We start from the raw sequence: 18663 nt of genomic DNA on the forward strand, positions 1-18663 counted from the left end.
GGGCAGACGGACACACCAGTAATGGGCAGACGGACACACCAGTAATGGGCAGATGGACACACCGGTAATGGGCAGACGGACACACCAGTAATGGGCAGACGGACACACCAGTAATGGGCAGACGGACACACCAGTAATGGGCAGACAGACACACCAGTAATGGGCAGACGGACACACCAGTAATGGGCAGACGGACACACCAGTAATGGGCAGACGGACACACCAGTAATGGGCAGAAGGACACAACAGTAATGGACAGACGGACACAACAGTAATGGGCAGACGGACACACCAGTAATGGACAGACGGACACACCAGTATTGGGCAGACAGACACATCAGTAATGGGCAGACGGACACATCAGTAATCGGTAGACAGACACACCAGTAATGGGCAGACGGACACACCAGTAATGGGCAGACGGACACACCAGTAATGGACAGACGGACACACCAGTAATGGGCAGACGGACACACCAGTAATGGGCAGACGGACACACCAGTAATGGGCAGAAGGACACAACAGTAATGGACAGATGGACACAACAGTAATGGATAGGCGGACACGCTAGTAATGGGCAGACGGACACACCAGTATTGGGCAGACAGACACATCAGTAATGGGCAGACGGACACATCAGTAATCGGTAGACAGACACACCAGTAATGGGCAGACGGACACACCAGTAATGGGCAGACGGACACACCAGTAATGGACAGACGGACACACCAGTAATAGACAGACGGAGACACCAGTAATAGACAGATGGAGACACCAGTTCAGCTCAACAAAATCCGTCTCCAGGCTATCAGGGAGGCAAAGGCCAAGACATTGGCCTCACTCCCCACCTGGACTCACGGCTCTTGCGACACTCCAAATATCGCCACCTCCGGACTCGGGCCACCCCACACCCAGAATCTCGGACATAACACCCCAGACACCCTGCCAGAACCCCCTCAGTCTTGCACACGCCCAGAACATGTGGCCACGATTCATGAGCCCCCCCACCCCCTGCACGCTGCTCACACGTACCCTCCACCCCTGCAAAAGACCGGCTCACCGTTGCCACCATCATGTAGGCCCTATGCACCACCTTAAATTGGATGTGGCTTAACATTGCATATGACGAGGATGCGTTCACCCTGCGCAGGGCTTCCTTCCACATCCCGGCCCTCACCCCCCTCCCATTTGTGCTTGATCTCCTCCACCGGAGCACCCTCCCTCTCCATCAGCTCTCCATAAATGTCCAACACTCTGCCCTCGTCAATATCATCCTGAGACAACAGCTTATCTTGCAGCACCGGTTCCGGCAGCCCCGGGAAGGACATCACCTCTCTCCACACAATATCCCTCACCTGCAGGTATCTGAAACCATTCCCTTCAGGCAGCTCATGCAATTCCTCCAGAAATGCCAGGCCTGCAAATTTGTCCCCTACAAAAAAGTCCCTGAAATACTCTATCCCACCTCCGGAACCTCGCATCCAGCCCAACTGGCACAAACCTGTGATTATCGCATTTCGACGCCCAGAACAGCATGCCCTCCAACCCAAGTGCTGCCGGCACTGGTTCCAAACTCGCAACGCTGAGACCTCCACTGGGCTCAATGTATACCTGACAAGCGAAAACGGAAGGGGCGCTGTCATAATATGCACTCATGTTCATAATGAGATACAGACAGGCAGTGATGGACACACACAGAAATCAATCACCACACAGAATACAGAACAACCAATCACCAGGCAGGACACTACAGGCTACATTACCAGTATAACACACACGAGGCAGGAAGGCTCGGCCTCTTCGCACTGGTGATAGCTGTAGCAACAGTCAGGGTGAAATATACAGTCAGCACCTACTACACATGGCACAGAGCATGTCTGGGCAAGCTAGACCAAGGTTAGTAAGTTTAGATTAATAGAGTGTCGACCCTCAGCGACCTATGTACATTACTCGGCAAGTTCAATAAAGCAGAGTTGAACCATCTACAGCGTTGGAAGCCTGTTTTCAAGTGATACCGCATCGCGTTGCAGTCCGTGTTAATCCAACATATATAACACATCATGGTACCAGGAAACTATTAACCCTAACGGACCTACCTCAAGTAAATCTGAAACGACCGGAAAGCAAGTAGCAAACAGCCAGCGGTATGGAAAAGATCCAGGCCCCTCCGCAGCTCCGGATCTCCGGCAACCTCGGCACCAACTGGAGGGTCTTCAGACAGAGGTTCCTCCTACACCTCGCGGCATCCGACCTTGAGGAAGCATCAGGTGCCAGGAAAATCGCGCTGCTCCTGTCGACGGCGGGGGATCACGCCATCCACATCTTTAACTCACTCACGTTTGCCCAAGGAGTAGAAAAAGCAAAGTTCCAGATCATTCTGCAAAAATGCAACAGCCACTGCAAAGTCGAGGTGAATGAGAGCTTTGAACGGTACATCTTCCAACAGAGGCTTCAGGGTAAGGACGAACCTTTTCACTCCTTTTTGACCCATCTCCGCATCTTAGCGCAGTCATGTAACTATGACTCGACTGCTGATTCCATGATCCGGGATCAGATCATTTTCGGGGTCCATTCCGACTCCCTGCGGGAGCAGCTCCTTAAAATCAAACGCCCGATCGCTATCGAATCATGCGTTGTCTATGAACATGCCAGAAATCGCTACTCCCACATCAAGGCGGCAGAAACGGCAAAACTAGCCTCCCACGAGGCAGAAAGTGTACAGGCCATCGTTAGGCTGCAGGGCCTAAACATTGAGGAGAGTGGCCATTTCGCGGGCTTTCCACCGCGACTGGGAGGACAGTGCGGCCGAAAACCCTACTGTGCGAACATTGGCCGACCACACTGCACAGGCGCGAAGGCGCACGAAACACACTGACGTCAGCGTCATGACGTGCCAAAATTGTGGCTCCGCCCATTTAAAGCGGAAATGCTCAGCCAAAGGAAGGTGATGTCTACAATGAGGAAAGCCTGGGCATTATGCGGCCTTATGCAGATCCGCGTCACCAGTCAAAAGCCAGCGATCCCAGCTGCAACGCAGACCTGTCCACTGCATACAGCAAGGCATGCAGGATTCCGATCGCGAAAGCCTGACGGACCCAAATGATGACTGCCTCGAGTCTCCATATCAGGTGGGCATTATCACCACACGTGAGAATGTCTCCTCCACTAATGCAAAGCGCCTCTCAATCCTCCGCGTGGATTCTGGTGACGAATGGCGCGGTCGTTAAAGTGAATCAGTGCAGAATCCAATTCAAACTGACACTGGTGCGTCTGCAAACCTCATACACCGGGCAGACCTCGACAACATCCGAGACCAACCCAAGATACTGCTGCCAGCCTGCCAGATCCTTGATTACAATGGCAATGCCATAGCTGCTAGTGGATCGTGTCACCTAGTTGTATCCCACAAGGCAATCACGGCGACGTTAAGATTCAAGATTGTCAGGCCTGACAAAGCGTCCCTGCTCGGTGACCGTGCATGTAAACTCCTTAATCTGGTACAGCGAATCCATGCCCTGTCCTCTGCACCTCCGACTGCCTCATCTCATGTGAATCCACAGGCTGACATAGACGACATCCTCACGCAATATCCCGATGAGTTCGATGGGATGGGCACGCTCCCGTATCACTACAAAATACTACTCAAGCCGGATGCCACCCCAGTCATTCATGCACCACGCCGGGTGCCGGCTCCTCGAAAGGATCGTTTCAAAGCACAGCTGCAAGAGCTCCAAAGACAGGGCATCATTCCAAGGGTCACGGAACCAACAGACTGGGTCAGCTCCATGGTCTGCGTGAAGAAGCCCTCAGGCAAAATACAAACCTATATCGATCCCAAAGACCTCAATCGCAACATCATGAGGGAGCACGACCCGATCCCGAAGCGGGAAGAATTAACCTCTGAGATGGCACACGCCAAATTCTTTACCAAGCTGGACGCCTCACGTGGTTTCTGGCAGATACAACTGGACGACTCCAGCAGGAAGCTCTGCACGTTTAACACTCCGTTTGGCAGGTACTGTTACAACCGCATGCCTTTCGGTATCACTTCAACCTCCAAAGTCTTTCACCGCATAATGGAGCAAATGATGGAGGGCCTCGAGGGTGTACGAGTCTAAGTGGATGACGTGATAATCTGGTCCACGACCCCCGAGGAGCACATAGATCGGCTCAAACAGGTCTTTAAAAGGGTCCACGAGAATGGCCTCAAGCTAAACAGGGCCAAATGCTCATTTGGTCTGTCATCAATCAAGTTTCTGGGTGACCAAATATCCCAGCAGGGTGAGCAACCTGATTCCGACAAAGTAATGGCGATCAATGCCATGAAGACCCCAGAGGACAGAAAGGCGGTACTACGCTTCCTGGGGATGGTGAACTTTCTGGGAAAATTCATTCCTAAAATGGCATCCCACACCACAGCCCTCCGGCATCTAGTAAAAAAGACCACAGTATTCCAGTGGACACCAACACATCAAGCGGAGTGGATGGAGCTCAAGGCAAAGCTCACCACGGCCCCAATCCTGGCGTATTTTGACCCGACCAAGGAAACGAAAATATCCACGGACGCAAGCCAGGAGGGCATTGGTGCGGTGCTCCTCCAGAAAGATGACTCCTCGTCCTGGGCTCCAGTGGCATACGCATCCAGGGCCGTGACTCTGACCGAGCAAAGGTACGCACAGGTTGAAAAGGAGTGCCTGGGTCTGCTAACAGGAATTGTCAAATTCCACAATGACGTATACAGTCTGCCAAGTTCACGGTGGAAACAGACCACAGACCCTTTGACACATCATCCAGAACGATTTAAATGACAAGACGCCCCGGCTACAGCGCATTCTTCTGCGACTCCGCCGATATGATTTCCGACCTCGTCTACACACCGGGCCAAGGAACTGATAATCGCTGATGCCCTATCCAGATCCATCACCACGCCCTGCGAACATGTAGACTTCATTCGCCAAATCGAGGCACAGGTGCAGATGTGCGCCAGCAACCTCCCGGCCACTGATGAACGTGTCGGTCAGATACGAGCAGAAACTGCCAAAGACCCTCTGCTGCAAAGGACAACTCAAATGGATGGCACAAGGGACAATGCCCCCAGTTTTTTAATGTCAAGGATGATTTGACGGTTGTTGAAGGGATCATTCTGAAACTGGATCGAATTGTTGTCCCCCACAGCATGGTGCTCAAGTAGATCCATGAGGGTCATCTCGGAGTTGAGAAATGCCGACGCAGAGCTCGACAGGCAGTTTACTGGCCTGGGATCAACCAGGACATCTCCATGTCCTCAATTGCACCAAATGCCAGAGATTCCAACCATCTCAGCCCAAGGAGACCCCCCAACAACATGAGCTCGTGACCTCTCCGTGGTCCAAGGTGGGAATAGACCTCTTTCACGCGAATGGGCGTGACTATGTACTTCTGATCGATTACTTTTCGAAAAGGAGACGTTTGCCAGGCACGGTATACCACTCACAGTGATGAGTGACAATGGTCCATGTTTCCACAGCCAAGAGTGGTCCAACTTTGCACAATTCTACCACTTCAAACATGTCACATCCAGTCCCCATTACCCGTGGTCAAACGGAAAGGTGGAAAAAGGGGTCCACATTGTCAAGCAGCTGCTCTGCAAGGCTGCAGACTCTGCATCTGATTTTAACCTTGCACTGTTTGCATACCGGGCAACCCCTCTGTCGACTGGTCTGTCTCCAGCTCAACTACTCATGAATCGCAACCTGCAGACAACTGTTCCAGCCATCCACGTTCCAGACCTTGATCGCCTCACGGTGCTAAGAAAAGTGCAGCGACTCAGGGACCAGCAGAAGATCAGGTATGATGCTCATGCCACTGATTTGCCTGTGCTGGCTCCAGCAGATGTTGTTCGCATCAAGCTGCCTGAGGGAGGTTGGTCAGCTCCAGCTGCTGTTATACGACAGGCTGCCCCCAGGTCTTTCGTTGTTCGCATGGCTGATGGCTCCATCCTCAGGCGCAACAGGAGGGCACTGCGCAAAGTTGCCTGCCCACCACCACCTGACCACACTCCTCCGTATGTCGAGACGCCTCCTCCGGACAATTCAAACCACGAGCCCACCAATCTGGCAGCAATCCCGCCTGTCGAGACGACGGCGCCCCCCTCGCCACCTCTGGGGCGGTCGACAAGAATCCGTCGCCCACCACAAAGACTGGACTTATAGACTTTAACTGTGTAAATTTTGGTCATCTTGTTCTGTATATGCACGATAGACACCTTCCCATGTATATATGTTCACTCTCTCACCATTTTGCACATAGTCACACATGTAAATACAAGCACACAGCCACAAGCATCCAAAATTTATTTAAAAAGGGAGATGTCATAATATGCACTCATGTTCATAATGAGTTACAGACAGGCAGTGAGAGACACACACAGCAACCAATCACCACACAGAATACAGAACAACAAATCACCAGGCAGGACACTACAGACTACATTACCAGTATAAAAAACACTAGGCAGGAAGGCTCGGCCTCTTCGCACTGGTGATAGCTGTAGCAACAGTCAGGGTGCAATGTACAGTCAGCAACTACTACACATGGCACAGAGCAAATCTGGGCAAGCCAGACCAAGGTTAGCAAGTTTAGATTAATAGAGTATCGACCCACAGTGAACTATGTACATTACTCGGCATGTTCAATAAAGCAGTGTTGAACCATCTACAGCGTTGGAAGCCTGTTTTCAAGTGATACTGCATCGAGTTGCAGTCCGTGTTAATCCAACATATATAACACATCAGGTGCCAACAGCAGTGCCCTGAAATTTGTCCTCCCACACGATGTTGCCTGCATCTGCCCCCAAATCAACCCCTCCCCACTGCCCATTTCTTAACCATTGCGATATTCGCTGCCCAATAGTTTGGCAAACTTGGCAATGCCAGCCTCCCCCCCCCCCCCCCCTCCCCCAGCCCCCTCTCCAAAAATGCCCTCCTCGCCCGCGGGATCTACCATACCCACACAAACACCAAAATTATCCCATTCACCTTCCTGAAGAAAGACTTGGGACAAAGATGGGGAAGTTCTGGAACAGGATCTGGGCAGCACCGTTATTTTAACCGCCTGCATGCGCCCAGCCAGTGACAGCGGCATCACGTACCACCTCTTAACGTCCACCTTCATTCCCTCCACCATTCGTACCAAATTCAATCTATGCAGCTGTGTCCAGCTTCGTGCCACCTGAATCCCTAGATACCGAAAACTCGCCCCCTCCACTCGGAACGTCAATTCCCCCAACCTCCTCTCCTGCCCTTTAGCATTAATCGGGAACACCTCGCTTTTCCCTATGTTCAATTTATACCATGAAAAACAGCCACATTTCCTCAGGATCTCCATGACCCTATCAAAGCTGCCCACCGGGTCCGAAAATGTCCGCATACTATGAGCATCTGTGCTCGGCCCCGGCCTGCTCAATCTCTCTCTAACCCCTCGATGCCCTAAGTAGCATTGCCAACGGCCCTATCGCCAGAGAAAAAAGCAACGGGTAGAGCGAGCATCCTTGCCTCATCCCCCGATGCACCCCGAAGTACCCAGAGCCCTGTCCAGCAGCCGAACCCACTCCATGAACCCCTGACCTAACCCAACCGGCTTAGCACCTCCAACAAATACGCCCACTCCACCCAATCAAACGGCTTCTCCGCATCCATTGCCACCATACTTCCACCTCCTGCCACTCCAAGGGCATCATAATGACATTGAGCAACCTGCGCACATTCGCCGACAGCTGCCGACCCATCTGCACCTCCCCTATCATCCCTGGCACACAACCCTCTATCCGTGACACTAAACACTTTGTTAACAACTTTGCACCCACATTTAGCAGCAGGATCGGTGGGGTTTGTCGACCCACACTGCACTGGGTCCTTATCTTTCTTTAAAATCAGTGAAATGGACGCTGTGGAGGGGATCTACCCCCTTCCCCTCGCCTCATTATACAACCCCACTAGCAGGGGCCCCAGCTCTGTACCAAAACTCTGCTGGGAATCCGTCCGGCCCTGGGGCCTTTCCTGCCTGCATCAATCCTACGCCCTCCATTGCCTCCCTTAGCACAATCGGGGCCCCCAACCCCTTCTCCTCCTCCACCCTTGGGAACTCCAACCCGTCCAAGAAACACCTCATCGCCTCCTCCCCAGGCGGAGGCTCCAACTCATTCAATCTTCTGTAGAAGGCCTCATGCACCCCATTCACCCCTTCTGGGTACGACACTACCTTGCCCCTCTCATCCCTCTCTTCCCTCACCCTACCAATCTCCCTCATCCCTCGGAGCCACCAAATGTGCGAGCACTCACTCCATGGCCGCCACCGGAGGTCAATCAGCAATGGATAAACACACAACTACAGCTGTGGCAGGTATTGCAGTAATGAAATCTCAAATATCCTTCTCAACCTTGCACCTCGCATGAGATGTGGTGACCCTCAAGTTAAATCACCACCAGTCAGCTCTCAAGGGGGAAGCAGCCAATGGTCTTCTGGGACCGCGATGACATTTACATTCCAGCAATAGCTACACAAGAAATCTACAATGGACTGATAGCAAGCTGATAAATGCACAACCACAACAGACATAGGTACCAGGAAGTGTCCTACTTAAAGGGGACATTTGGCAAAGTTACATTGGAGGAGCATTTAAAAATCTCCAAATGGTTAATTTCACTGCTGAAGACAAATGAGCTCCAAAGATGAAAATAAGATTAATCAGAATTACCTTAACTGACACACTGCTTTTCATTAACATTCTCCGTGGCTGACTGTCACTGCATTTTGTCAAAATTATATTATTTCTTAATTATTATTTCTGAATACCACCTCTGCAGCTGTTATTGTTTTCACCAGATTTCTACAACCATGCCGACTTCACCACATAGCTATAGTATAAATGTTAGAATCCAAGAAAGAATAAAATACTATTCCCCTGTTGTGGCACCTTTAGCCGGATCTGAGTGTTAATAGTTTTCCGCCCCCCCAATTATTTTTTCCTGGCGAACAAACTGAAACTTTGTGTTTCTCAATGATGGTAATCTAGTTCACAGTGGCACTGCGCAGTCAGTAAGACACCGCTAGTATTTGTCTGCTCTTTTTCAGGTTGTCTTACATCCTACACCAAATAGTCCAAAATCAGCCGAATTGCACAAAATGGTTGTTTCAAAAAACAGCACCGATCAGGATCTGAAAATTAAACTGGCCGTTCGAATGGACAAACCACAGAATATGAAGCACTGTGGGTAAGTATGCAAACCTGTAAATAAGTGGAGGGGATGTTGGTTTAAAAGAAATAACACCATTTAAGACTCATGACATTTGGTTGTCTTGACGATCATGTTTGACCTCTTCGGTCATTTCCAAATATTGAAATCAATTCCAACCCTCGGCAGCATTTCTGGTCTTTCTTTATAATGTCCCAGTTACAAATGTCAGTGACAGGTATCAGCCTGAGTTCAGCACTTAGGAATTATGGTTCAATATCAAAACTAATTTCTAGCATTTTATGCATAATGTTTCATTTGACTCTTGAGTCATCCTACATAACTGGTTAATCATCATTTTATTACTGGTTCATCAGGCCCATGATGAGCCAGTGAACAGAACACATAAAGTGGTTTCCAGTAAAAAATCAAATTATTTCACCATTATAACGGACAAGACAGTTGTCAATGTGACATTATAAGCCAGACTAATAACTTGATTTGGGGATTATGTTGACATAGCATTTGCTGTTAAACCTAATCAGAGCATAACTTAATTCAGAAAGTTAGTGTTAGCTGAATTCAACTTACTGGAATAACATTAAGGTTCCAATAGATGGTTGGCAACAGTCTGTAGTGCAGCAGAGAGCTGCCATAAACGTCCTGTTTCTGTCTATAGTTTGGATGATGTTAATGTAAGAAAACGCAGGGCGAAATCCGCCTCCAATAGTGGTGCGAATGGCTCTGAGTTTCCTCTAATTTGGCCTCCACTCACTTGCTTTTCAGAACTTGATCCCTGCCAAGGCAAACACAGCAGTCTCTTGGTAAATATTACAAGTACTTTTGCCCCTTTAAGAGGCCAGTTGTCTCTTTTGGTGTTATAATAGGTTCTACCAATGCCAGGACTTTGAAGCCAATAACAGGAACCCTCGTGGTAGCTTCCAAACAGTAACATTTGTTCTAACATTTAAGGGCAGAATCTTGTGAACTCTGAAAATTAATCAAGGGTTGGGGCCATTTCTGAGTACTGGAAACGAGCAGGATAGATAAAAGGGAATCCAGTAGATGTAATATACTTGGATTTCCAAAAAGCTTTCAATAAGGTACCGTACAAAAGGATGCTTAAAAGATAAGAACCCATGGTGCTGGGAATAGTACATGAACATGAACAGAGGAAAACTATAACTAATAGAAGACCGAGAGTTGGGATAGGAGGGACATTTTCGGAATGGCAACCTGTAACTAGTGGAGTACCACAGGATTCAGTGCTGGGGCTACAATTATTTACAATGTATATTCATGACTTGGATGAGGACAGTGAATGTACTATTGCCAAGTTTGCAGATGACACAAAAATAGGTGGGAAGGCAAGAGTCTGCAGAGGGATATTGGCAGGTTAAGTGAGTGGACAAAACTTGGCAGGTGGAATATTATGTAGGAAAATGAAATGTCAAGTTATGCACTTTGGTAGGAAGAATAAAGAAGCTGAATATTATTTAAATAGAGAAAGACTGCAGAAAGCTGCAGCACAAAAGGAGTTGGAGTGCTTGTGCATGAAGCACAAAAAGCTAGCATGTAAGTTCAGCAGGAAATAGGGAAGGCAAAGGGAATGTTGGCCTTTATTTCAAAAGGAATGCAGTATAAAAATAGTAAAGTCTTGTGAAAACTACTAGTTAGGCCACACCTGAAATACTGTGAACAATTTTGGTCCTCTTACCGAAGGAAAGGTATATTGGCTTTGGAGGCATCCAAAGAAGGTTCACTATGTTGATCCTATGGAAACTCCTATGGAGGTATGGGAGGATTTTCTTCTTCGGAGAGGTTGAGTAGATTGGGCCTATTCTCATTGAAGTTTAGAAGAAAAGAGGTGACCTTATTGAGACATATAGGATTCTCAGGGAACGTGACAGAGTAGACGTTGAGAGGTTGTTTCCCCTTGTGGGAGAGTCTAGGATCAGAGGGCATAATCTCAGAGTAAGGAGCAGCCCATTTAAGTCAGAGATGAGGAGGAATTTCTTCTCTGAGGGTAGCGAATCTGTGGAATCCTTTACTGCAGAAGCGATAGAGTCTGGGTCGTTAAGTATGTTCAAGGCTGAGATAAACAGATTTTCAATCAGTATGGGAATCAAGGTTTATGGAGGTAATGCAGGAAAGTGGAGTTATACCAGATCAGCCATGATCTAATTGAATGATGGAGCAGACCCAATGGGCCGAATGGCCTACTTCTTCTCCTACATCTTATGGTCTGATGCAACACTTGCTGTTAGGGCATCCACCTGGAAGATATGCCCAGAGGAAGCCAATTCACCGGCCGCCTCAGGGCCCACTGTCCAAGTAACATTAGCGGGTAGGTTCCTGGGGCTGCAGTCACAATTAGAGGTCTAGGTCCACGCGGCCAGAGGTGTGTTCTGCAAATGCAAGATCATGACCATAACGGTTCTTTTATCTTGAGGCATCACAAAGTTACGCATAGTGGATGTACCCAATTCTGCTGCTGCTGATGGCCCAAAACACCTCATCGATACCCAGTTTTGACATAGAACTATATCACAGTTCCTTCGCTGTCATTAGGTTCTGGAGCTCCCTTCCTAACAGGACTGGATTCTGAGCTTCGGACGCTGTAACACATCAGTGAGGGGAGAGGTACCTGGACACTGTGTTTCAGGAGGCAGTCACAATCCTTAGACTAACTACCTTAAATTCGGCCAGTGGCAGGGACAGAAGGGTGTGGCTGCGAGTGAGGGAGACAGAGGGATCCAGGAGGTAGGGTTGTAGGAGCCTAAGCCCTTGACTTTGTCCAACAGGTTCAGATTCTTATAAAAGTAAATTACTGCGGATGCTGGAATCTGAAACCAAAAAGAAAATGCTGGAAAGTCTCAGCAGGTCTGGCAGCATCTGTAGGGAGAGAAAAGAGCTAATGTTTTGAGTCCAGATGATTCTTTGTCAAAGCTAAAGACAGAGAAAGTATCGACAGCTTCCAGTTCGCGGGCCCTAACCGCCTCCTATTCACCAGGGATGTGCAATCTCGCTACACCTCCATCCCACACCAGGATGGCCTGAGAGCTCTTCACTTCTTTCTCGAAAAGAGGCCTGGACAATTCCCATCCACCACCAAATCAAAGATGTAGCAATATGTATCCGCATGGGTCCTAGCTATGCTTGCCTTTTTATGGGGTATGCGGAACATTCCTTGTTCCAGGCCTACCCGGGTCCCCTCCCACAACTCCTTTACCGGTACATCGATGACTATTCTGGTGCCGCTTCATGCTCTCGTCCGGACCTGAAAAAATTGACCAACTTCGCTTCCAGTTTCCACCCCTCCATCACTTTCACCTGGTCCATCTCAGACACTTCCCTTCCCTTCCTTGATCTTTCTGTCTCCATTTCCGGCAATAAACTATCTACCATGGTAGGCTATTGCAGAAAATACAGAGGCATGGGATTCAGGGAGATTTAGCAGTTTGGATCAGAAATTGGCTAGCTGGAAGAAGACAAAGGGTGGTGGTTGATGGGAAATGTTCAGACTGGAGTCCAGTTACGAGTGGTGTAACACAAGGATCTGTTTTGGGGCCGTTGCTGTTTGTCATTTTTATAAATGACCTGGAGGAGGGCGTAGAAGGATGGGTGAGTAAATTTGCAGATGACGCTAAAGTCGGTGGAGTTGTGGACAGTGCGGAAGATTGTTACAAGTTACAGAGGGACATGAATAAGCTGCAGCGCTGGGCTGAGAGGTGGCAAATGGAGTTTAATGCAGAAAAGTGTGAGGTGATTCATTTTGGAAGGAATAACAGGAAGACAGAGTACTGGGCTAATGGTAAGATTCTTGGCAGTGTGGATGAGCGGAGAGATCTCGGTGTCCATGTACATAGATCCCTGAAAGTTGCCACCCAGGTTGAGAGGGTTGTTAAGAAGTCGTACGGTGTGTTAGCTTTTATTGGTAGAGGGATTGAGTCTCGGAGCCATGAAGTCATGTTGCAGCTGTACAAAACTCTGGTGTGGCCGCATTTGGAGTATTGTGTGCATTTCTGGTCGCTGCATTATAGGAAGGATGTGGAAGCATTGGAAAGGGTGCAGAGGAGATTTACCAGAATGTTGCCTGGTATGGAGGGAAGATCTTATGACGAAAGGCTGAGGGACTTGAGGCTGTTTTCGTTCGAGAGAAGAAGGTTAAGAGGTGACTTAATTGAGGCATACAAGATGATCAGAGGATTGGATAGGGTGGACAGTGAGAGCCTTTTTCCTCGGATGGTGATGTCCAGCACGAGGGGACATAGCTTTAAATTGAGGGGAGATAGATATAGGACAGATGTCAGAGGTAGGTTCTTTACTCAGAGAGTAGTAAGGGCGTGGAATGCCCTGCCTGCAACAGTAGTGGACTCGCCAACACTAAGGGCATTCAAATGGTCATTGGATAGACATATGGACGATAAGGGAATAGTGTAGATGGGCTTTTGAGTGGTTTCACAGGTCGGCGCAACATCGAGGGCCGAAGGGCCTGTACTGAGCAGTAATGTTCTCTGTTCTATATTCTACGAATATCCATTACAAGCCCACTGACTCCCACAGCTATCTGGACTACACCTCTTCGCACCCTACACCCTGTAAGGACTCCATCCCTTTCTCTCAGCTCCTTCGCCTCCGTCGTATTTGTTCCAATGATGCCACTTTCCAAAATGGTGCTTCGAAAATGTGTTCTTTCTTGCTCAACTGTGATTTCCCACCTACAGTTGTTAACAGAGCCCTCAACAGTGTGCGGTCCATCTCCCGCGCCACTACCCTCGCCCCCTCCCCCCCCTCCAAGAACAAGTATAGAGCCCCCCTCGTTCTCACATTTCATCCCACCAGCCTCCATATGGAAAGCATAATCCTCCGCTATTTTCGCCAACTCCAGCGTGATGCCACCACCAAACACATTTTCCCTTCACTCCCTCTGTCAGCATTCCGCAGAGACCGTTCCCACCGAGATAGTCTAGTCCACTCCTCCACCATACCTAGTACCTCTCCCATCACCCATGGCACCTTCCCATGCAATCGCAGAAGGTGTAACACCTGCTCCTTTACCTCTTCCATGCTTAACATCCCAGTCCCAAAACACTCATGCCAGGTTAAGTAGCGTTTCACTTGCACCTCGTCCAATTTGGTCTATTGCATTCGCTGCTCCCAATGTAGTCTCCACTATATCGGAGAGACCAAACGCAGACAGGGTGATCGCTTTGCTGAGCACCTTCGGTCTCTGCGCATTCAGGACCATGACCTTCCCGTTGCTTGCCATTTTAACACAAGACCCTGTACCCATGCCCACATGTCTGTCCTTGACCTGCTGCAATATTCTAGTGAAGCTCAACGCAAACCGGAGGAACAACATCTCATCTTCCGGTTAGGCACGCTACAGCCTCCCAGTCTCAACATCGAATTCAACAACTTCAGATGATTAGCTCTCCCCCACCTCGACCCATTTGTTTTCATCCCATTTCATTTTAACTGTTCTTTACCATTTCAATCTCTCGTCTTTCTCAATATGTATTCACCCCCCACCCCCCCATCTCATCCGCCTTTTGTTACCCATTCTTCTCTTTGCTTCCCCCTTCCCCTCCCCCCACATCTACATCTGTCACATTTTACCCTCTGATGTTAGTTTCGCTGCAGTTTGGCCTTTCACACCTTTTGTTCTCTCTGTGGCCTAGCCATTAGCACTCTTTCCCCTTGGTTTCTGTGGCTATTAGCACCCCGTTTCCCTGGGTTTCTGTGGCAATGACTCATCTTTCATTCTCACTCCACAGTATAAATATTTCCCACTTTCTCTGTCTTCAACTTTGACAAAGTGTCACCTGGATTCGCAACGTTAGCTATTTTCTCTCCCTACAAATTCTGCCAGACCTGCTGAGATTTTCCAGCATTTTCTTTTTAGTTTCAGGTTCAGATTCTTGCTCTCTGTGTGGACAGGAACAGGGAGGATGAGCAAACTGACCACAGCACCATGGTACAGGGAGCCATTCAAGTCGGGGGAGAGAAAATAATTGGAGTTGTAAAAGGGGATAATATAGTTAGGGGCCTAGACACTGTTCTCTGTGACCAGGATTGAGAGTCCCAACGGTTGTGTTGCCTGACTGGTGCTCGCGTTCGGGATATCTCATCTGGGCTGCAAAGGAACATGGAGTGGTAGGGTAAAGAACCAGTGGTCCACGTAGGTACTAGCCTCATAAGTAGAACAAGAATAGAGGTTCTGCTGAAGGAATATGAGCAGCTAGGGGCTAAATTAAAAAGCAGAACCAAAAAGGTAATAATCTTTGGATTACTGCCTGAATCAAAGGTAAAGGAGAAGGTGAGAGTGCAGGTTAATGATGAGGACTTTAAATGAGTTAAAGGGGCTGAGGGCTCAGGAGAGGTTAGCAAAGTTTCCAGAACACGGAATAGAACAGAGTACAGAAGGTGGCAGGAATCTAACTTCAGGCACAGCAAAAAGGGGGGCAACCACGAGGAGGCGGGGGGGGGGGGGGGGGGGGTGGGGGGTGCGGTCAACGCAAGACTGAGGGTGTACCTAAATCTGCACAGTATGCACAACGTGATAAATGAGTTTATTGCACACATTGAAATTGGCGGTAGAACGTTGTGGGCATCTCAGAGACCTGACTGCAGGGGATCAGGGCTGGGATCTAAATATCCAAGGATATGTGTCCTATCGAAAGGACAGACAGATGGGCAGAGGGAGCGGGTTGCATAGTTAGCAAGACAAGAACTTAAATCGATAGCAAGAAGCAATATAGGGTCAGAAGGCATAGAATCTGTGTGGGTAGAGTTGAGGAATCGCAAAGGAAAAAAGATCCTGATGGGAGTTATGTACAGGTCCCCTTGCAGTAGTCCGGGTGTGGAGCATAAAATAAATCAGGAGGTAGAAGTGGCATATAAGAAAGGCAATATTACAGTAATCATGGGGGACTTCAATATGCAGGTGGACTGGGAAAATCAGGTTGGTAGCGGATCCCAAGGAAAGGAATTTGTGAAATGTCTACAAGGTGGTTATTTGGAGCAGCTTGTGGTAGAGCCCACAAGGGAACAGGTAATTCTGGATTTGGTGATGTGTAATGAGACAGACTTTATTAGGGAGCTTAAGGTGAAGGAACCCTTAGGGGGCAGTGACCACAATATGATAGAATACACCCTGCAGTTTGAGAGGGAGAAGCTGGAGTCAGACGTAACGGTTTTACAATTGAATAAAGTTAACAACAAAGACATGAGGGAGTAGCTGGCCAGAGTTGATTGGAAAAGGAGCCTAGCAGGGAAGACAGTGGAACAGCAATGGCAGGAGTTTTGGGGGGATTATTTGGGAGGCACAACAGAAATTCATCACAAGGAGGAGGAAACATGCTAAGGGGAGGAAAAGGCAACTGTGGCTGACGAGGGAAGTCAATGACAGCATAGAAGGAAAGGAAAAAGCATATAATGTCGGCAAGGATTCGTGGGAAGCCTTTAAAAGCAAGCAAAGGACAACTAAAAAAAGTAATAAGGGGGAGAAGGTGACATATGAAGGTGATATGAGCTATCTAGTAATATTAAAGAAGAATGCAAGAGGTTTTTTTTGGTATAAAAAAGGTAAGAGAGAGGCAAGAATGGACATTGGGCCACTGGAAAATGAGGCTGGAGAAGTAGTAATGGGGAACAAAGAAATGGCAGAAGAACTGAACAGATACTTTGCATAAGACTTCTTAGTGGAAGGGACCAGTGGCACACCAGAACTTTGAGAATCAAGGGGCAGAGGTAGTGTAGTGGTCATCACTAAGGAGAAGGTTCTGGGGAAACTGAAAGGCCTGAAAGTGGATAAATCATGCTGTCCGGATGGACTATACTCCAGGGTTCTGAAGAAGACAGCTGAGGAGATTGTGGAGCCATTGGTAGTGATCTTTCAGGAATCACTGGAGGCAGGATTGGAGTCCCAGAGGATTGGAAAATAGCTAATGTAACACCCCTATTTAAGAAGGGAGGGAGGCAGAAGACAGGAAATTATAGGCCGGTTCGCCTGACTTTGGTTGTTAGTAAGATTTTAGAGTCTATTATTAAGGAAAAGATTGCGGACTATTTAGAAGTGCTTGGTAAAATAGGACTGAGTCAGCATGGATTCGTCAAGGGGAGGTCATGCCCAACAAATCTGTTAGAATTTTTTGAGGAGGTAATGAGGAAGTTAAAGAAAGGAGAACCAGTGGACATGATCTATTTGGATTTCCAGAAGGACTTTGACAAGGTGCCGTACAGGAGGATGCTAAATAAGATAAGAGCCCATGGTGTTAGTGGCAAGGTACTAGCATGGTTAGAGGATTGGCTGACTGGCAGAATGAAGAGAGTGTGGATAAAGGGATCCCTTTCAGGATGGCAGCCGGTGACTAGTGTTCCGCAGGGGTCAGTGTTGGGACCACAGCTATTCATGGTCTACATTAACAATCTGGAAGAAGGAACTAAGGGCATTGTTGCTAAGTTTGCAGATGATACAAAGTATGTAGAGAGACAGGTTGTGTTAAAGAAGCAGCGAGGCTACAGAAGGACCTGGACAGACTAGGAGAGTGGGATAAGATGTCAGATCAGATACAACGTGAAAAAGTGTGAGATTGTGCAGTTTGGTAGAAAGAATAGAGGCATAGACTATTTTCTAAATGGGAAAAGACTTCGAAAATCAGAAGCACAAAGGGACTTAGGAGTCCTGGTTCAGGATTCTCTTAAGGTTAACATGCAGGTTCAGTTGGCAGTTATGAAGGCAAATGCAATGTCAGCATTCATGTCGAGAGGGCTAGAATACAAGAGCAGGGATATACCTCTGAGGTTGTGTAAGGTTCAGGTCAGACCCCATTTGGAATATTGTGAGCAGTTTTGTGCCTGTATCTAAGGCTGGCCTTGGAGAGGGTCCAGAGGAAGTTCATAAGATGATCCAGAATGAAGGGCTTGTCATATGAGGAGCGGTTGAGGACTCTGGGTCTGTACTCGATGGTGTTGAGAAGGATGAGGGGGGATTTCATTGAAACTTACAGAATACTGAGAGGCCTGGATAGAATGGACATGGAGAGGATGTTTCCACGAGTGAGAAACTAGAACCCCAGGGCACAGCCTCAGACTGAAAGGACTATCCTTAAAAACAGAGATGAGGAGGAATTTCTTCAGTCAGAGGCTGGGGAATCTATGGAACTCATTGCCGCTAATGGCTGAGGAGGCCAAGTCACTGAGTCTTTAAGACAGAGACAGCCAGGTTCTTGATTAATAAGGGTATATGGGGTTATGGGGAGAAGGCAGGAGAATGGAGTTGAGAAACATGCCATGATTGAATGGTGGAGTAGACTCGATGGGCCAAATGGCCTAATTCTGCTCCTATGTCTTATGGTTTTATGTCCCTGGGTGTACCTACACCACATGAACTGCAACGGTTGAGAAGGTGGCCACAATCACCTTCCCAAGGACAATTAGGGATGGG

At 48.3% G+C, this 18663-nt stretch overlaps 1 protein-coding gene across 1 annotated transcript in view; it reads left to right on the forward strand.

The window, feature by feature from the left end:
• Positions 1 to 18663, forward strand: part of LOC140387636 (calcium-dependent secretion activator 1-like) — a 591860-nt gene that overhangs the window by 185629 nt on the left and 387568 nt on the right. Inside the window, exon 4 of the mRNA XM_072470831.1 lies at positions 9112 to 9251. Within this exon, the coding sequence (XP_072326932.1) occupies positions 9112 to 9251 (140 nt within the window). The remainder of the gene's footprint in view (positions 1 to 9111; positions 9252 to 18663) is intronic.

This window comes from Scyliorhinus torazame, chromosome 13 (assembly GCF_047496885.1).
Source record: "Scyliorhinus torazame isolate Kashiwa2021f chromosome 13, sScyTor2.1, whole genome shotgun sequence".
Classification (NCBI taxonomy): domain Eukaryota; kingdom Metazoa; phylum Chordata; class Chondrichthyes; order Carcharhiniformes; family Scyliorhinidae; genus Scyliorhinus; species Scyliorhinus torazame.